Source organism: Bombus terrestris, chromosome 1 (genome assembly GCF_910591885.1).
Source record: "Bombus terrestris chromosome 1, iyBomTerr1.2, whole genome shotgun sequence".
Taxonomy (NCBI): Eukaryota; Metazoa; Arthropoda; class Insecta; order Hymenoptera; family Apidae; genus Bombus; species Bombus terrestris.
Genome location: NC_063269.1, coordinates 9,524,714 through 9,546,811, shown reverse-complemented (window position 1 = coordinate 9,546,811; position 22,098 = coordinate 9,524,714). Strand labels below are relative to the sequence as shown.

The 22,098-nt window shown below is 37.8% G+C and overlaps 1 protein-coding gene across 2 annotated transcripts in view; it reads left to right on the top strand.

Annotated features, from left to right (window-relative positions):
- Positions 1-8,151: 8,151 nt before the first annotated feature.
- Positions 8,152-22,098, top strand: part of LOC100644953 — a 126,407-nt gene continuing 112,460 nt past the window's right edge. Inside the window, exon 1 of one of the 2 annotated variants that reach the window (XM_003393309.4) lies at positions 8,152-8,692. In XM_003393309.4, coding sequence (XP_003393357.1) covers positions 8,679-8,692 — 14 coding nt within the window. In that variant the 5' untranslated portion in view covers positions 8,152-8,678. Of the gene's footprint in view, positions 8,693-8,740; positions 8,862-22,098 lie in introns of those variants that run through there. The other variant, XM_048409882.1, reaches the window with a different exon arrangement.

Sequence of the window (22,098 nt, the reverse complement as noted above, 5' to 3'; positions counted from 1 at the left end):
CAAGATAGGAATTCCGTCTGCGGGCTGCTACCAGAATCCCAGCTACCGTCTGTCGTCGACGAAACGTGAAATCGGTCGAAATTCGTGGCTCCTTAGCGACGACAGAACGAAGGTCACCGGTGAAAAGTAACGCGGTTAATGGAAAACGGCTAGCAAATCAGGGTGAAAACTGTACGCTAGTAAATATCACTGACCACGCAATTTCTGGCGTTAACGCTATGTCGAAACCCACGCACCTCTTCTGGAAAAATGTTCAGAACGCATCTGTTCGGTTATGACGTAAAATCGGTGACAAATGTTTCGCAGTAGACACCGACGCAAATTCGTGCTTTTTTCCTTTTATTTTTACAAACTGAAATCTTTGATGATACGTCGTCTGTTCTCTTTTGAGTGTACGTTCTAAAAAACGTATTTACTATAGGTAGAATAGATACATATTGTAATTCTGTCTTTTTATGGCTTTTTTATCGTAATGGTAACTATGATTTTTTTTTTATTTAAAGAGATTATTTCTTTTGATAAATTAACTAGCTTTTAAATTTTAACAAATCGTAGGAGTAGTAGTAAATTTTAACTTTCTAATATTACGTACATTTTGTAGATTTTTCATTTATGAATGAAAGTGTATATCTATTACCTTATGTACAACAATTTACTTTATTAATTTAGTTTATAAATTTATTAGATTTGTAGTTTATTGAGTTATTAGACTTACTTTAATAATTTATTTAGTTCATAGATTTCGTTCTCACAAATTTACGACACAAGTCATGTAAGTAGTATAACACAGTCAAATAACTTGTAATTCGAGAAATTTACTTCTAAAAGATTTTATGTATTTTATTACCAAACTTGTTATTATGATACAAGGGAATTTAATGATACATACCTACGAGTAACTTATAACTTGTGAAGTTTAATAATGTTAGTTCGATAATACAAAAGGATCCTGATTATGACTTGTTAAAAATTTAATTAAATCCATACGAAGATCTGGGACAACAATTACGTTTCCATTTTATTATCATGCACGATACTTCGAAATTCATGTGCCATTGCAAGCAACCTAATAGGATATGATATATTCGAGACAGAGTTCCGAACTGTTCGTAAAATAAACGTAGTAACGTGTGACGGAAGTGGGATCACTAATAAAGCGTGGAGGAATAACTGCATCCGTGCGTCAAGAAAAAAATATAAAGAATATCTTAACCGTAGGAATTTCGCTGAATAAATATCAGGATGGCGCCGTTTGGAATTTGGTCGCTCCGACGTGGCGCCTAAACGCGCCGCGTGTCAACAAATTAGTATTCAACCACGCAAAACTTAAAGAAGGTAGAAGAGCCAGTTTGCTCTCGCGAACACTTCTCGCGTTCGTGCCTGTACACGCGTCGGTTAATTTGCGACCAGAACCAAAAGGGGACAAGGGAAGACGAACGAAAGCAAAGAAAGGTCTGCCCACGCGATCGTTCATGTTTTTTCGATCGCAGCCGGCGCGTTCGCAAAATTAGACTCCGCTCTGCTGAAAATAAACCGCGAATCACAATGCCGACGATATCAATCGGAATAAAAAGAATTCCATGAAAAAGTAGTTGAACCGAGCGAAATTCCATGAATTCTTTGTATCGAGTCAACCGAATACGGTATCATCACAGAACCGGATGACTGTGAAATTCGTTTCTTAATATAACCTCCTCCCTAAGAATAGAGGATTTTTGAGTATTTTATCTTACCGATAAGTATCTTAAATATAGTAAGTAGTTTTTTTTAAAGACGATTGTAACAATGATTAAATACAATTTAACAATTCGTCTATATAGTAAAATTGATGTTAAAAAGAGAATATATTTTATTAGATGCATATTACATATTATTATATATTATAACATATTGATATATTACATTGTATTACGTTATATGCATTATTACATATTACACACACACACATTTTATATTACACATTGATAACTTCATTAATATATTTCTACATAATTATATTATTCAATGATCATCCGTGTGTGATTATCTAAAGTAATAATCAAATTTAAAAACTTATATCTAGATGTCTCCATAGCGTTGCATAACCGGCATTGTGATAGTAAGATGTCTTATTTAAAGTCGCGAAAGAGTTAAGTAGAGTGCATTTTTCTATAGCTCGATCCATTGTATTACTCAGGAAATTTTTCTCGCAGTAAGAGGAATGTTTTCTCAGAAAACTTATTAATATGAATTGTTACTCTGAACTAAACAATCTATTTCCACCCTAACATTCCCAGCAATCCAGCATCCATAAATATCTATGGTCCTTGATCGCAACTGTCGAGTTCGTTTATACGAGTTTCCCGTTGGTATTATCGAGTTCTGACAACTCTTTGAAGCACGATATAAAATCTCCTATTCTCCGCCAGTGATTTTACCTGAATCTTCTTCAAACCGACTTTTGGTCTCACAAACTAGAATGGAAAGACCGTCGTAACCGAGGCACTAGTGTTGTTAACGAGTCGGTATCCTTGTCGGCAGGACGTTTTATTTGACTCTATCGGTGCATCGGCCGCGTTACCCGCAACATCGTTTATTCCTTTACGACTCTTGTTTCTATCTCTGACGTTGTATTGTACAAGCTCTCTTCCATAGCTAGAGATCGCTGTAATTTATCAACGTACGATGGCGTGCGATGCATCAAGTCGCACGATTTTAAGATCGAGCAAGATTTTTATCGATATTACGACGTATCAGTGGTTCCGTAAATCATACGACAGCGGCCCGACGGATTTACTCTGAGGAACGATTTAGCGCGGCCAAACGTACAATTTCGAAGGAGAGGTGCGAGCGAACGTCGTGTGTGGTCCACCACCGCGATCCAGTTTATCATCTAAATCATTCGCGGCATCGATTTGCATAACTTATACGCCAGAGAACGACCGTTTATTATACAATCGGAATATATTTCGTCCGGTTGATAACCGGAACGAAAGCTGACAATGTGCGTGCACAGGAGGTAGTCTGATCACTCTGAATCTCCTTAAATAGGCTCTACAGTCCACGTCAGCTCACCGCTTATAAATATGAATTTTTTATCAAGTATCACGATGGTTGTTTTTCAATGAAGCGTTTTTTTTTATCCAGTTTTACATTTTATTTTTATAGTACCACGATTGTTTGCACGCTGTTTAAGTTATGCAATTGAAGTTGTTTTGAAATGCTTGAGAAAGAGAGGAAGAAAATGCTTGTAAATCTGTCTGTTAGATGTTCAACTTTTGTACATTCAAATTGGTATTTCTCAATTTGTTAAAATTAGTTAAAATATATGAAGCGCAGATATATATAAATTTTAAATATTTTGTCAGGTTTACGATTGAATGAAGCTGTACGGCGCGAGAATGATCTCTCACTCCTATTTAAGTAACGATTCAGAAAATTTATAACAGGAATCTTGCGCTACATCCACCACGCAGACAGACAAGTGGGCGAAATGTAACTTGACAGCAGCATCGAGGGATACTTTATCGGTGAAAACTCGATTCAGGCCGTTCCTTTAGTGGAAATATCGAATTCCGAACATTGAACAGGCGTGTAACCACGGGTCTCGACCCTCGATATCGAGAATCGACGTTGGCCGATACCCAAAACGATCTGCAGATGCAGGACTCTAGCCAGTGATCCACGAACACGGAAAGGAAGCTGCCCGAGAAACGTCGAATTCCTCGTATAGGCCTGATTGAGTATCATAATACGGTATTCGTGTACACTGATACCGTACCTTAGCCCGCAGCCAAAGTAATTAATCACTAATATTATATCCAATGAATAAAAACAAAGTGATATCAAGAGTTTTACCGGGTTTTTGGATGGAAATCAATAATCCTTCGAATTATAAACATTATATTTAAAATAATTGCATAAAAGAGAACTAAAACATTTTATAATAAAAATTGATGTCAGTGAAATTTTATAAATTTCAGATACCGGACTTCAGTGTTTCTGTTAATATACACGAAGAATTTAATTATTAATTATAACCTTGCCGTGTTACTTTTCATATTAAAAAATTGATAATTTGTTATTTGGACGATTTCCTAATTTAATGTTTCTTATATCTAATACGTTCTGCACTTCTTCATGTTTTCTTGTTGCGAAAATAAATTGCATTATGATTTATTAGGATTGTTCTATTTTAAATAATATTAATCTATAAATACGAAGTTAATTTTACCTTGTATATCGATAATAAAGAACATAAAATATTTCGTGATCTATTGTAGAAAATATAGTACTTTGAGTATACTGCAAGAGAATACGATTTTGTTACTCTTATAATATATGCCATTGTTAACATAGAATAATAGTTGATATTTTTATAATACATATGTGCATACATATTTTGTCTCGCCAGTTTGTTAAATAATATTTCTTAAGTATCGTATACTTTTAAAACTAACAATAACTTCCACAAATATAAATTTCTTCAATCCAAAATCCCCATTTTGTATAATTTTAATACTTGAACGAGATTCAAATTTTACATACAGTACATGATAAAAACACGAGGTAAATGTATTCATATTTTTCAACAAAAACTTGTTCTTTTAAAACAATTATCCCCAAATATAACGCAATAATATTTAACACGGTGTTGCATATATACTAATTTTACAATATTAACCTTTTGCAATGAAACCAGATAATTTTCAGACAATAGAAAGTTGGAAGCATTTAAGCCAAATTCTTTTCTGGCCAGAATAATTGTATCAAGGCAGAAATGGTAAATACGACGTATGTCTCATCCGTAGAGCGGTGGAGAACGACAAATCCCTCAGGAGAACGTTCCCAGGAGGAAACTTTCCCGCGCGGGACCAGCTCGTTTCTGAAGGTTGAGCGCTCGGAAGACGACGCGAAACGCACGCCTTGCGGACAGGCAACGTGAGATATATACGCGTAATGTAGCGCGATAACATGAGTTTCGGAGTAATTGTTTACGCGTGCCAAGTGAGTTATTTGGCACGTGGCCATGTCGGGGGCAACGGGGGCGGCACCCACGTGGTCGGCCGACTGCCCGCGGGATTTCTCTTTCCTTCTCCTTTTCTCCTTTCCTATCCTCCTTTCTTCCTCTCTTTCTCTTTCTCTCGTTTCTCTTTCCTCTTTCGTTCCTCTTTCCACGCACGCAGTCGTGTGCCTCGCGTATCATTCGCGCGCACGCAATACCACGTAACGAAAATTCCAGTCAGACGGAGATCCAAATCGAAGAACATTTGTAATCGTAAATCTACTTCTTTTGATTTATGAGGAATTTTGTATGGTGAAGTTCCACAGCGAATTTTTATGACGACAGACTGTAAGCCTCAAAGTTGAATTCAGCATTTATACTTGTTGGCACTTTTGTGTGTAGTATGAGGATAAAAGTCGTTGTATTTTTCGAACGAATTTTTAATTTCTCCGTTGACGAATACCATACTGAGAATCTATCTCTCTTTATCTATCGAGAAATCTATTTCAAAGTTGAATTATCGTTTACGCTACTTATAAGTACACAGACATTTGCTCATTTTCAACAAGATTGTGGTGGATATCGAACGTGTTGTTTAAAACGATGAAACAAGTTAATACTTGATATAGTCTGATATATTTAAAATTATTCTAAGTACAGAATACAGAGTTAGTCATAATCTTCGCTCGCTCGACGCTACTCGTTGTAAGAATACTCGATACTCGTATACTATTAGGTAATGCTTACGTTCTCTCGATACCAACTTTCTGGAGAGCATGATCGTCTACTTATACTGGTTTGAATTTCGAAAGTTTGAATTTGACTCCGGTTGACGGTTGCACGTATTTGGCGATATTGTTTTGTCCGGAGTTTCTTTATTATTATATTTCGTACATTGTAACGGTGTTAATATTCTGAGACAAAACAACAATATGAGTCATTCTCGATTTGAATCGTCCTATGACTCATGTGCCGCTATAAGATTATAAAATTATTTTTAAAAAGTAGAACTGCGATGGTTTTATTTATTATAATCATCGCAGCTTAATCGGACGATTAAGTTGATGCGAGAAAGTCAGTCTATAGAGATCAAACTATACCTTCTTCGCTTCTTTATTTCTTGAATTAGAAGTCAGATTACAAAGTTTCCCCTAAACTTACAGAGAAATTGTCAATATTAATAAAATCAATGATATTAAATAATAAATGTACGCAATAATATGTATAGTAAATAATAAAGTATTATTGTTGTATTTTTAACTGCTAATTTAAATTTGTCGCTTTTTATATGATTCCATGAAAAGGTAATAAATGTTGCTTCTAATTACTAGACTAATTCATCATTAATTTGTATATTTTGGTAAAATTCACGTATCATTATTTCTATATGCAATATAATATATATGTACATATACATTGACTAAAGTGTTCAAACAGTATATGATATTATACCTGTTGGTACTTGTGAATATAATACGAGGAACGAAATGAAAATCGTTTTATTTCTCGAGAAATTTTTAACATTTTTATTTCGATAAAAATTGTAACGGACCGTGGAAAGATTATGCGATCGTTGAATGATGATTTTTAGGAAGATCGGTTAGTGTTTGGACGTAGAGTTTTCTGATATTCTCTTATTGTCCGAACGTTTCTAACTCCGCGAGATAAATGGGTCGAGGACTGCATCTCGCTGATTTATATATCGTTGAATCTCTTTTCTTGAAAATTTCACGACTCTCATCCGGTGCAACGAAATCTAAATCGTCAGTGACGTCATAAATCCAGAGAATCCAGGATATTATTACAGGAAATCGGTGGATTGCGTCACGCATCCTTCTTTTGCAAGCTAAATACGAATCGAAAACGTCCTAGAAATCGTTGCAACTGAATTATATCAAGGAGACAACGGAAAACGTCGACGGAGAAATTACTGTCGCGTGATAAATAAAGTAGTTGTGAAATCGGTTCGACAATTGCGAAAATAGGATTAAATATGGCTAAATCGAAATGATGGAAAGTGGAATAACGAATAAATTCAAACGAATCGTAAACAAGCGAAAAAAGAGCGATTTAACGAATTCGTTCAACAATAACAGAACGTTGAAACGATACCTACTGTAAAATTGAAGCTCAAATTTAGCTGTAACTTCGTAGCTGTAATTTAGTTCAAAGCTGTTCCCGACTTTCGCTTACTAGTCCCGGCTAGGTTCGTCTTTGTGTCTTTGAGAAATAAACGGGTCGAGGACTGCAGTTTGAAGATTTATACATTGTAGAGACCCACTCAATGAAAATCTGGCGTCTTTTATCCAATGCGACGCTTACTCCAACAATGAAATTTAAAATGTCACGTATCCTGCGGTTGAGGAATATGCCATTGATAGAATCTAGATTTAAGTTACTTTTATAAATCGAAAGGAAAGTAAAAGCCGATTATACACTGATAAATGAAAACTATTTTTTTTTTTTACGATCAAACAGAAAAGTTCTACAAAGTCGTTAGTTAGCAGAAAGAAGACGAATAACACGACTACCCATAATCTGGTGCAATTGCTTGACAAGAACGAAATCGTTTTACTCAAACTGACACGCTTTCACATAACGGACTAGATGAGGGAATTCGATGATCTGTACTTAAATAAAATTCACCGAAGCGGAATCTTTGTATTTCGCGATGGTAACGCTTATTACGTCAATGAAATCAAAAACGTCGCGAATGTCACGGATCCAGTGAACCAGAAATCGGCTGATCGGAAGTGGCTTTTGGTCGATGACGCGTATCTTTAGTTGGTGAGATCGGTGAGCAGCAAATCAGAGAGAGAAAGAGAGACCAGTCCGCCTTTCGGGAAGAAAGTAATACGAAAAGAAAAAGAGTCTCAGTGTAGGAGGAAAGCTCCTCCGCGTGATAGAGTCGAATCGCGTCGTCCTTCGTCCTTCGTGCAAGGGTGGCGGCGGCGGTGACGGCCTGTAACTGTGGTGGGGGTGGTGGAGGTGGTAGCGGCGGGGGCGGCGGTGTTGGTGGGGGTAGAAAATAAGGGTAGTTTTCAGAAGTGGGGGTGGAGGTTCGTCAGTTTCCGGGTTGTTCCGGAGTGAGTTGAGGGCGTCGTGGGTCGTCGTGGGGGGCAGCGGAGGGAGGGCGAGTAGGAGCCGCGGGCCACGACACGACGAAGCGTCGCGACGTCAGTAGAGCGCCGCGCTATCGACCACCGCCACGAGACACCGTCGTCGTCGTCGTCCTCGTTGTCTTCGTTTTCGTCTTCGTCTTCGTTTTCATCTGTCGTTGTCTTCCTTGTCATCCTTCCTGGTGTTCTCGCGTCGTCGTCATCGTCTCGATTACCCCGTGATTTCGGTGATTTCGGAGAACGACAGCAAGAAACGAAACCAAGAAAAGTTCGAGCGAAACGAAAGAACGAAGGAAATATAGTTGACAAAGAGAAAGTAATCGGTGAGGATCGACACGGCTAACGGAAGATTCGAACCTGTTCGATCTTTCGTGGATCTATCCGGACGGGCCACGAGGATCCCACGACGGCGCGCTGCGTGCACGCGTGTCCGTCGCCAAGTACCCGCCACGTCAAGGTCGTGCCGGCACGGTGCGTGCGTGCGTGAATACATATTTAAACCACCGTCGTCTGACTGCTACGAGCCACCCCGTGTGAGACCCAATGACTGTCCATCCAGGGACCACGGGAGACACATGTTCGTTATAAGGTCAGTGCACGAAATGTACGTGGTGTCTTCGTAGTTACTTCGATAAGCTGAGCTTCTCTCACTTTTCTACTTGATTTCTCACCCGACACCTTACGAGGCAACACTCACGGGACACACTTGCGATCGCGATGTGGATACAATCGAGGATTTGTCACGTACTTTTTACACGGTAACGGATTTTAACTACACGCTTACAATTTCGATGATTTTTAGTAGTGAATATTTCGATGGAAATTTTAATTAAAAAATGTGACTTGAACGATCTGTGTTCGTTGTGCTGATTTTTTGTTGATCGAAATGCCGGTTCATTTACGGTTGCTTCATATTTATGTTACTTGTTACGCAAAAAGAAGCTGTGTTTCTTTTCATTCTTTTTTACATTTTTATTATTCTTATAATTTATAAGGAAATGATTTTTACAAATTTAAAGCTAGCTGTGTGCATTTTTTTAAATATAATTCGCACATAATCAAACTATTGATCTATACATTGTGGTAAGTAACAAATTGCTATTGTTGGTACGCCTTTAAAACTATAACGTATTGTAGAATTATAACTGTATGATAATTTTTTAACTTAAGAATTTTTTTTAATTCTTCGAAGTGCTTACACTTTCGTATCGACTATGAAATCTCCTTTGATTGGAACAAGCTCGTATTTATCTCTCAAATAAAAACATTTCTTTACGGGGAAATTACATAAAATTAAATTAAAGATGAAATAGACTCGTCTATCCTTCGTTGAATTTTCGCATTCTTATTCTACTCTAGTAATCTTCTCATTTTTTATCCCGTGAAATTAAAAGGTTCCGTCCAAAAGATGTCTTTTCTTGTTTGCTGCGTCGAAAGTACGCGCGTATCAACGGATTAACGCAATAAGTGGATTGCAACGGAGATTTCTAAGTGCATAGGATTAGTTTCCAAGACGGAGCAATCGGATAGTTGACGCAACAAATTCGCGACTTCTTTTCACAGAGACAAAAACGTATTCCCTACGTACTCGTCGAACACATTACCGACACGGAGAATGTCGTACGAAAGAAACATCTCGATCCCTTGTGACACATACTTGTACGCGCAATGATGGCTCTTACGGCTCGTGAAGTTTCGTCAAAAGCGAGACCCTTCGCGATATTTCCGAGTCAACGACGTTCTCGCTTGCCCCTCATTTTGTTGTTCTCTAGCCGTACAAAGAACCATGTAACGCACGACTTTGCACGGGGGGCGAATTTCCAAAAGAATCCGTGATCGACGACCCGTTTCTATTTAATCTGCTTCCGTCTTCCGACCCCTACAAACCCAAACCAGTCTTATATAAGAACATTACGCATGGATCGTTCATACATTCACACTGATACATGATACATTCTTTCCTTTTCTTTTTTTTTTTTCTTTCCTCATATCACATTCTTTTCTAAGTAATAAATTCCTGGATAACACTATATATATTTTCTTCTTTTGCCTTTATTTATTATAATACGATCGATTGTGTTTTATACAAATACGGCAAAATGTATGCTTTAGATAGAATCAATTTTTTGTATTATATTTTTATGCTGGAGCAAATATACTAAGGGAATATTTGACAAAACAGGTTCAAGATAGAATTTTCTCTTAACGGAAGAAAGTTTATTATATGGTAGACTAGGATCAGGGATCCTAAACATATTTAAATATATTATAATTATCAATGCAAGTGATTATATGAAGAAAAATTGCAGTTGAAATATATACGTACATTCTATGTATTTCGGTATCTAAATTAGACACGCGTTAGATTTTCACTCTTTGGTGACATGAGAAAGTTTCGACAATTTAGCTCTTATATTAGATTCTAAATGAATATTCAATTTTGTCGAAACTTTCGTTTCTCATGTATAATTTTAATTTCCCAATTTTTACATGTATAAAGGCATCGGTGAAATACAGCTCTTTAAAAATTGCACGTTTCACATATTTTGAGTACATAGAATCAACCAAATTTTCTCATAAACCGATCGAACTCTTACGTCATTACGGCGAATCGTAGCGAACGATTCACGAATGCCAATATTTCATAACGAAACGTAAACGTGCATTTATCTTTGACGTCGCCACTTCCAAATAACGCTATCACCCACGTGAAACTCGGTCTACAGGATATCCTCGGCTCCTCCATTACCACCGGAAGGGTTAATGAAATTAGAAAAAAAATACTTCAGCCGATTAAGAATTCAATCTGAATTAAAAGGATTTCGAACCTGCCAAACTTGAAAGGCTGCCAGTGCTTCCGGTCTCTGGGTTAGCGAACTGGGATATATACTTTAGAGCCCGCGTATATTACAGGGTCGAACTAGTTTAGCGAGTTGGACGCGGCCGAAAGCGCGCGCTAGAATACGAAGGAGAAGTGGACGAACAGGGATGGGAAGAAGAGAAGAGAAGGCAAACCTTTCATCGCGTTGAATTTCAAATCGGCGTATCTGCCGAGAGGAATTGGCACAGATCCAATCGCGATTCCTCGCTTACCTGCTTGCGCTCTCTCTGTTTCCTGGATCTTCCTACTTCTTTTTTCTCCCCCATCTACCCTCCCCCTTTCTTCCTCTCTTTATCTTCTCCCACTCTCCCATTCGTACTTGTACTCACGTCGTATCTTGGAGATGAACAAAACTGGGTCGTTGCAAGCTATAGGATAGTGGGCACACACACAAAGAGAAAGAAAGAGACAGAAAGAGAGAGAGAGAGAGAAAGAAAAAGCCCGATGCAGAAGAGAGTAACACAGGGGCCTTGACTCGTTCACCCTGAACAGTGTAACTGAGTTCGTGCCGTCGCATCGAGACGCACTTCTTCGGATGTGTGCATTATAATCACGGTTCATTATTACCATGGACACTTCATAAATGTTCGATTACGTGTGTGCAGTATGCACGTTCGCACGAGCTAAACCGCCCACATTATCGGCGTCCATAGTTGATCGTAAATACTTCCTCGATAATCGATGCACCGCTCTCAACATAGAGCCTCCCTAAAATGTACCTTGTGTATGTAGCTTGTTCGACGGCTTGCACTTTTTTACCGAGATTGACATTTAGTCGACGGGAAGGTCGTTATTTATTTGCAGCTTTGTCGAAAGCAGCGCCTTCGCAGCTGCTTTTTTCTTTAAGAAGAGTTTGGAGCTGAACAAAGCTACTAGAATTGTAGTTTTTTTTTCGGACATAATTTGGAAATGTTATTTATAGGTGTGAAAGGTTACTCGGCCATAGATAGTACAATGCTCCCCTTATTTTTGCAATGGGTTATTTCGTGATACGGTGTCGCTGTTGATATCGTATTTTGATAACGTTTGGATCGGTTTTAGAATACTATTTGTAGTTTACGGTAATTTTACTTTAAAACACTACATTTTCCTTTTAAGGATGTATTTAATATTGCCATTGACACTAATCGCATATTGCGTATTCATTTTGACGGCATTATTATATTTTATAGGAACAATTAATATTTTATTATGTAATATTGGTTATCAGTTTTTCATCCGTTTATCTGTAAAAATGTTTTTATGAGTACAGATTCTTTTACGTTATACGCTTTTAATGAACAGTTTTAAGATGTTCGAAGGAAAGCAAGCAGTCGTATATTTTAATTGCAAGACCACGAAACAACTTAGTAAAGGGGAAAAGATATGAAATATCAAAGTAGAGAAAAATTAGAAACGTGTTTCAAAGAAATTCACGAGTCAACACTCTCGCAAACAATTCTCGATCTTTTTACTTTTCTCGAAATGGAAAATAACACTCCTTGAGCAAAACATCATTATGATTCGGTTATTACTTGTCCCAAGTGTTAGCATACACAAATAACGAGTTTTTACACAGCTAGAGAAGCGTAGAAAGTTTCCTACAAAAATGACGTAAACTCGCGAATACAATAGAGAACGTAAGAGAATACGCAGTATTATATACTCGCAACAAACGTATTTCATCCATTTTATATTCGAATACGATGTACAAAATACCTAGTGCTGTGAAATAAAAATTTTTTTATCTAAATATTTAAAAAAACTTTACAATCTGTAATACAAGAGAGAAACTGTGGGAGAAACTGCGGAGACGTTGCGATTCCCTTTTCGAGCTGAAAGTTTCTGTTCGCGAAACCTTTTGCTCCGATACTTTGCTGCCATGTACATACGAATTCCCTATATTGATTTTTACAACGTACAGCTACGTCGTAAAATTCGGCAAAGAATGTAAAGTAACGTGACGTTCGCCCTTTGCGCCCGACTGGGTACCGCGTTTGTATAGCACGCGTCATTGACGGTAGTAAGTTCACCGAATTTAAAGCCCGGGATTCGATGTCGGTCCGCATAAAACAAATGCAAGAAGGATCCGCGTTATATTCATATAGACATCGATATAGAGAAAGCATTCGAGGAGTTTTACCATTGAAAAGTAAGTTTCGCATTCTTTTCGTCACATCGCTAACTTAAAGGAATGTTGTGCGAAGTAGTCTCCAGTGAATTCCAATAATATCGTGAAATATACGAGATAAAGTTTTCAACTATCGATCATTCAGGGACTGGTATAGTTTGCAATCTTATAGATCAGTTTCTTAACGTAATATTATCGTATTGTTAAATTATTTATCAAGCAGAGTATAAAGTAATTTAGTTTACAAAGTGTTCTTTTAATATAGAGAATATTCAGGTGTTTTTTGTGAAATCATGCCAGTACATTCTATAAATGAGAATAAGATCATAAATGCTGTATATTAAAAAATAATAAGAAAAGTATGAAGAAATAGGAAATGATTGAGTTTTTATTCGATGAGCTTTGATTCGATGAGTTTGACAAATGAGCATTAGTTTCAAAGATAGACAGGTCGAAGATCGATTATTTGATCCATACGAGGCTTGGATTTTTATTTCTGACGTATTTTAACGAAATAGTTTATCAGGAAAATATTGAGATTTGTTAGGAATGAATATAAAGAATACTTGAAAATGGAACTGATATAAATGCGAATAATTTACTTTTGCGAATTATCGAATAGAAAACCAGTCCGTTATTACATCAATTGTTAATCTTCGTTATAACCTTCTTATAAAATATTCGTAGGGTAATGTGATGTCCCTTTTTTTACTGATATAATACGAGTACGCTGGCATTGTTTGACAGAAAAAACCTGAATCACTCCGTGTATAAATAGACTGACTCTGCCAAGGTAGTAAAAATGGTGCCAATATTTGTTTCATTTATTACTATTCGTTGCAGAGACAAAAATTCCTCCCATCTTTCTCTGAATGAAATAGTACATAAACTTTTATACTTCCGGTCAATTTTCAAATTCAATAACATCGAGTAACAAGTTTATTTGCCACGATTGAAAAGACCTGGCCAAAAAGTCGTTTAAAAAGAAAAATAATGGATAGTGAGATAGTGAGAGAGCATGCAGCGACATTATCTTTTTTGGCTTTCTTTTCTCCTCCGATTTTACTTCGGGATAACATCACGGAACGAAACTAAGTCAATGGTTTCATTTCTAACGAAGAAGGACGACCATAAACAAGGCAGTTAATTAAGTATCTATGTCCTTTGGTATTAATATTCTAAAACGCTGAAATTGTTATGCGATATGTATAAATATTATACATTCTCATATTGTAAACAGTTCGCTTAAACAGACTCGATAAGCAACAAGAGTTTTGCATAAGCTTCTTATTTCCCAAACGAACAATAAGCTTCTTATTTTTATAATTTCGCAATTATTATATTATAATCTGTTGCCCGATTCGATGTTGGAAGCAAGTTCGCTATTATCGAGAACAAAACGAAGCTTATCCCCTTGTAACTTATTTGTATCGGTCTCGATACGAGAAAGATGAACGAGACTGATAATAAAAGACACTGAACAATTAGCATAGATATTATTATTATCGAGTCCGATATTATTCCGAATTATATTATTCCCATCGTTGACCGACATTTGAAAAATAAACTCCGAGGCGGTGGTTATATATTCGGACAAGCAGGGGTAAACGCCCGATCGAAGTACATATTCAGCGCTTCGTACTATTAACCTCTTTTAGTTCCTTGTATTCATTCCATTAAAGAGCTCTCTCCACTGAATCTTACTGGATAAGCTATATACGGAATATTTTGAATTTATCGAACGATTAAGCTTTATTCAGCCGAGTTACCTGGATTCAAGCAACTTAATTCGTGTAACTTGAATCTCTTTACCTTATTATCGGTATTACATTTAATTTCTTGCATTCATTTCGTTAAAAGGATCTTCTCTACTAAATCTTACCAAGTAAGGTACACTGGCTCGCATGAAAGTATTTGAACACTTAACATAGAAAGTCTTTTATGGCTCATGTTGTACGTCTTGTGTAAAACATTCTGAAATTTCATTAGCACCGTAACGAGATACGAATGCTATGATCATGTTGGTAAAATTTGGAACAAATCTGAAAATGTATACAGAAGTAACGTGACATTTATTGCAAACATAAACTTGGTAAGAAGTTGACATAATGTAGTATGAACAGTTGTCTTAAATGTATAATAGCGTTAAGTACGATCCAACTGAGTACTCAGATTTACTGTTGTAATCAAGTATAACGGATAATTGTCTGTCTACTTTTAATCTACTTACATATATTTGTACCAAATATCTTGTAATTTCTATAATGTACTTTCAGATTTGTATTAAACTTGCCCAATATAATCAAGTCCTGTAACAGTAACAATTTCCCATAACACACATAATATATTCATAAAGGCATCTACTAGTGCTGGAATATTTTCGTGATCCTATATACAAAAGTATTTTATCGAGTTTATCGAATAATTAAACTCACAAAACACATATAGCCGCTTCTACGAGCGCAATAACTAACAAAATGATATAGTATTCGCGTGTGCACGGACAAACTGGTTGCGTAACGGGGTATCACCATTTTCATTCCGAAACTTGCGACATCTCACGATTTATATATCGACAACGCGAAGTAGTGGGCGTTGTGTACCTGTTTACGTTCCGCGTCGCAGGAATTGTACTGTAAATCATATTCCGGCGTCGCGCGGTCCAGCCCATTGTTTGGTACCAGTATTTAAAGTGCATCCGGTAGGAGCGGGTCAGGTGCCGTTACGAGACGCGTTCGCACTTCTTTGAGCAGGTCGGATATTCTGCACTTTAGATCCCACAATAAAGTCAGTTTACTGCGGCTCATTGAGACGGCTATCGCCTCCCGATTGTTGATCTGTGTTCATCGGCGATCGTAAAACGGTCCTTGACGATCCCTATGGACCGAACCGGCCAATGCGCTTGTCCTGCTATCACTCCCACGAAAGATCATCTATACGGTGCATTCTCAAAGTTGTTTCTCACGTTTTTTACTCCGTTCGAACTTCTGCACGTTTCATATTAATCTAAGCGGTTTGTTCTCTCTAATCTTTTTTCTTTTTTTTAAATTATTCTTTTACGTAGTCTTTTATAAATTAAAAAACCACAAGCACAGGATACAATTTATAATATCTGTAGGATTCTAGTAAATAAATAAATAAGGGTTTGTTTTTAACGAAAAATTCTTTTCAGATCGTTTCTTGCCTCTATGTTGCAGAAGAAAGTACGTTTTGTACGTTTGATATTAATTTTAATTGTTTTCTATTCCTCCTTTGAAATGATTATTTTATTCGATGAATCAATTTTTAGAATTCAAATACATTAATCCAATTACTTAAAAATTATTAATTCTTTTCGGTTGTGTGTACGTTAACTGTGAAGTGACATTGCAATTTTACCGAGTAAGTCATAGTCACGTGAAACGTGATAAGAGCAAACAAATCGAAACGTGTTGATTGCCGTACGTACGAGTATTTGCCTTTACTTACATGTACTCCGTTTGCAAATAACGGATCTTATATTTTGAGAAATAATCAAAAGTTTATAGATTATTTTAAACAATTTTATATAAATTAGAAAATACTATGTAATTTATATAAAATATTTTCATTTCCATGTAAATTTTATATTTCTCTTTACCCTTAAAATCAATGCAAAACAGCAATATCAAAACAAATGAAATTCTCTTAAATATCAATCTTTATTCAAATATAGCTGTTAGTATAAAATAAAAGCATACAAAGTACAATAAAAACCACAATATACATATCGTCGTCTTAATTAAATTTGTCCAAAGCTGTCATCGCTGTCTAAGCAGCATCAAAAATCCTTTCATCATATTTCTCTCACACTGACTGCATCCTTGCTCTAAAATTAAATATACTGAAGGAATATTGAATGAATCCAACAAGAATGATTCCGCGAAGTGTAAATTAAAACTACATTCTTTCTAGACAACTGACAGTTTCGCGGTTGAAAATGGACAGGTAGAATAAAAGAGTGGAGACCTTGGTTGGACTGAAGAAGAAGGGGGCCAACCAGCGGCGTTAGCGTAGCGTTAGAAAGTTCGTCTTGGTCGCTGTTTGCTCTAACGCCTTGGCGACTCGTCCGCGGTTATCCAAACGAACGAAAAGCCACTCACGAGAGCACCTGTAGAGCTTGGGCGTTGCTTTTGTTCTTTCAATCTCTGTCTTTCTCCCTCTCTTCCACTCTAGAATCACGGTGGCCCTCTGTTTCTACCTACCTGTTGTGTTACTTATGCCTCGCCGACCGATCATTCGGAACACGGGTCACTTTAAAGGGATTAGCACAATTTTCGACTTGAATTCCGAACGCCTGGAGGCCTGGTCATTCTTAGCCGAGTGAAAATTACGACGCGTCACGGTACCAATGTGAGAAAATAACAGGGCTGACCACGTTTCCAGAAAATCTCCGATACGGTTCATTCGAGTTGCCGACCGCATGACGTACTAATTTTTGCTTATTAGGCTTTTCCTTTACAATGTTACTTCGCTAGAGGGTAAAATAGAAATCCTATTTTCTTCTTGAAAAATCATACGTGATAAGTGTTGTAGACGTATTTTGATATTTCGCAGAAATTACATAAAACTGAATAGAAATTTCACTACTTCTGTATTTCTTTTTTTAAGAAATTAAGAAATATTCCAGTCTATAATATTCTCAATATATCGTTAATATTTTTGTTACTTAGAATCTTTGAAATGTTATTGTAATTTCTATTATTATTAAGATTTTATTAACAGTTTGAAAAATTATACGTGACAAGATTCTTGAAGTTTCGATGTTTCGTGCAAATTGTGCAAATTAAAGATTTCGATTACTTGATAGGAGAAAAAATGATTTTGGTTACAAAATTGAACGAAATACTTTTATTTTATTTATTTTCCTGATACATTAAATTTTTATTAGAAATCAGTATTATCGTTATTCCTATCTCATTGGCTTCTGTCTTTTCGCGGATACACGGTTATTTGGCCCGCGAATCGCGCGAAGAACCTGCATATTGACGTTTGAAACGCAACGAGAAATGCCTAGATTTATCGTAACCTACATAGTTTGCTTAACGACCATAGTCACATCGTACAAATTTTCTTATCGTCGTTATTGAAATCGCTCGAAATATACCGTCTACTAGAAACTTGGTCAAGATCTCGGTGAAAAGTGGGTCGAGACGAATATTATCCATTCTGATCGTGCTAATTGAACAAACCGCACGTAACCAGGATATTGGCGTTGCCAATTCGTCTATGAAAAAGTAATATCGAATCCCCTACTCTGGTTGCGATGACTTTTCGTTCGTTCTCTTCGAACTTCTCGAAGCGAGACGAAGTTATAAATTTGTGCCTCTGGAAAACAACTGGCAGCAACTTTACTACGTCAGAGAGAAGAGGGACCAAACGCTCCCGCTGCACCCTCATCCCTCATCCTGCAGAAACTCGGCTCGGTTGCCACGGGCCTGCGACTTCGTAAATGCATCCATGCACACGTATTTTATGGCCAGCTTCCTCGGCTTTCTATCTCTTTCCCCTTTTCCTCTCTACTCTGTCCCTCTCTCGCGTTTCCACCCCCCTTTTCTTCTTTTCTCCGTGCAAACTCTCCGATACTACCACCTACTCGCTATCGCACAAGTATTGGGAGCGTGTCTGAACATCGGGTCCGCGATATTTTCGCAGGATAGATTCCTTTTGAAAATACTTAAAACTTGGACGATTTGTCGTCCGTGTTGGAGTCGAACTCGATAAAGCACTAGGATCTATCGCGTCGTACTACCGGCCTAGAAAAGAATGGACACGGGAAGGGTATACGGCAAGGAACGAGGTGGCCAATCGATGACGGAGATGGTGGTAGTGCCGAAGAGATAAAGAAAAGAAGACAACCAACCGACAGAGGAAAGCGGGGGTGTGTGGGAAGGAGAGGGTGTACGAGTGAAACGATAAGAGGAGAGAAAGAAAGGGATAAGCTGGATCACTCGTGAAACGAACGAAAACGAACGAGATAGACGAAAGGTGGAATCCAGGGAAAAGAGCGAGAGACGTGGAAGAACTTAATCACATAAAATCCTTAAAGTTCGCCCTGGTGCGACGCGATGCACTTTGATCGCAGAATTTATGTTCGGGGTGCAATGTACCGCCATTATATTCTCTGCTCGTCGGTGCGTGCCGTGGAAAAATTCATCGCGGAGACGCAGAGGCGGATTCGGTTCCCCCATTGATCGGCGTGGTAGGTTGGGACACGAGGAGAGAGTTTGTTTCCTCTCTCCGCTCGTCATAAGAAAATATTATTCTTCCAAGAAAAAGTCGTCGCTCCACCGAACCAAAGATTCCAAGCTTCTACGCATCTGCAGCGGCAGACAGCTTTTGACTGGATTTTCTGCAAATCGGTAGAGGGTCACTAAACTCTCCTCTCGGACGCCTGAACGATAATTAGGACACCAGAGAGTTAGATACTCGTGTTAATTATTGCGATGGACATTTTGTCTTTGGCTCGACGTACGTTGGTGATTTTCGCTTGGAAATTTATGACTGCTACGGTAATAACGTCGTGGCACGATAAAAACTCGTGTGTTTATTGTCAGGTCTTTTGTCTGAAACTAATAAACAACAGGTAAAAGAAACACGATGCAATACGAGTTGATTTATTGGTCTTGTAGCAGCTTATCATTATAACCATGAATGAGATAACGTATTAACACATTTCTCGTCGTTTGCATGGAAATATGTCTTTTTCACGTTATCATTTAACCGTGTGTTATATAAAACCATGTTACTTTTACCGATATCGAGTAGCTTTTCCGTTGTAGGAATTTATTTCAGGAGAAATTTTTAATTGATATACTAGAGTTTCATATGTATATAACGACAGAGTTAAAATTATCGCAAGATCTTCTCTTGAGACAGCTTCAATATAGTTGCATAATGAATTTTATTAAACCTACTTTCTTCTTGTATAAGACCACGAGTTAAAGCGGGCTGACTAAAATCATTCGATCACCAATTCGACGTTGTAATTAATCGAATCATCGATCTAACCAACAATTTCACAATTAATTGCACGATCCACTCAAACAACGCTATATAATTTCTCTACCAAAATCAGAGGCGACAAAACACAAATTATCGTAGCGATCACGTATCTGAAAATCGATCGTGAACATTTTCCATGTCGACACGAAAAGAAACTTTACTGGATCATCAAAAAGTTCTTACGATTAGAGTGAACGTGAAAAGTCGATGGAATCGCATAATCGGAGCGTGCTGTGGAATCAGATCGGGTTCTTTTAGGGAACGATCGCATCGACAGAACATAGATACGGATAACGTTCGCTGAAAAGACCGCTTGTCGCGACTTTTTACGATCGGTTGCTATAGTCAGCAAAGACAATGAAAACATCTCGGTAAATCAACAAGAGAGAAGACCGGTAAGGAGATTAGTAGAGCTTACAAGGCATTACGACGAGGACGAGGCGGAAGGAGGCAGGTCACAGTCATCTCAACTTGGAAGCTGCTTGATCTCGCTTTCTTTTTCCTCCTCCTACTTTCTTACCGCTCGTCATCGGTACTCTTGGGACTCTTCTGCTTCTCTCTTTTGCTCTCTTTCTCTCATTTTCTTCTCTTCATCTTCGTCCTTCTCTTACTTTCCTCCTCTTTCTTGAGAGGACTGCTCGCGCGGAGTTAACCACCCGTGAAGCGGCACAATATATCTCGGAGATAATTCGCTTGTTAGGGTCGTACGCCTTTACATTAATCCATCTGCTCGCAGTCTCTCTCGCGACCGCCTCTTTTGCACATGAGCACGATGACGGGGTTCTTTGCGGCGTTGTACTTACCAACGAAAAATTACCATCTCAATTTAGCCGCGACAACATCTATTCCGCTCCTTTGCCATTCCGCCACTTCTTTCATTTCCCTCGACTTTATAAAACGTTACCGTGATGTAATAGCACAGTTTTAGTGTACGCCCTATTTACGATTTAACCGCTCTTGCATCGTTTGTGCGAAACATTGTTATTTTTGCAATTTAATAAATCAATGTCTTTTCTAGGGTTTCTTTCACGAGATGCTTAAAATCAAATTAGCGAATTATATTCTTCTAATTCCTCGTCTAATATTACAATCTTCCGCAAATATTTAGTGCGAGAAGGTGCTTAGAAGAGAAGTTTTCAGAAATTATTGAATTATTGAATCGAAATAGCCAATAAGTGAAAAGGTGGTCAGTACATAATATCAACAGCCCCGGTGATTTACAAAAATGAAAATGTATTTCCTTCGCAATATAAAACTAAAAACATAGGCGTCTTTTTCGCACACAGAGAATGAAAGAAAGAGCTGATGGCTGTTTTCTACACCTAACGTAAAGAGATATATTTTTAGCTCACTCATTAGCTTACTTTCGAAGTAACGTTCAATTTAAAGACCTACGAGATCGTTGCGTTTGTCAAGCATGTTTCGGTCCGACTCACTGTTACGAGTATACCTACGTCAGCGAAATGAAGAGACGCTTTATAGCCCCGCAGGTAATTCGGAACGGTGTGCAAGGCACTTGTCGTCATGTCGATGCTCGCGATACCACCGGCCGCCTGTCACTTCGCCTCGATTGATCGGTCCTCGCTTCGCGTCTTGATCTCTCTTCTTCCTTCCTTTGACCACACGTTCGACCTGTCCCCCTCCTTTGATGGTCTATCTTTCGTAAGAAACATTCTCCTCGTCTTCATCGTGCTTGTCCTCTTTATCGTCGTTTCGCTTACACGCGTACGCTCGTCGTGCCCTTACATGCCCATCGTTTCACTACTAATTTGATATACGAGGAACCGCTTTAACTTCGAAACGATCAATTTCGTTTCAACAATGTAATTATAACTTTCAGTATACTTCATAATATTTCGATGTAATTGTAACGGTTTCCGAGCTACATCGTGTCGCCTGGGAGTGTGGCAATGTCTTCATTATATCAAGATGCGTGCTTTTTACGAAGCATACGTTTTCGCTTATCAGATCGTAGGAAGAT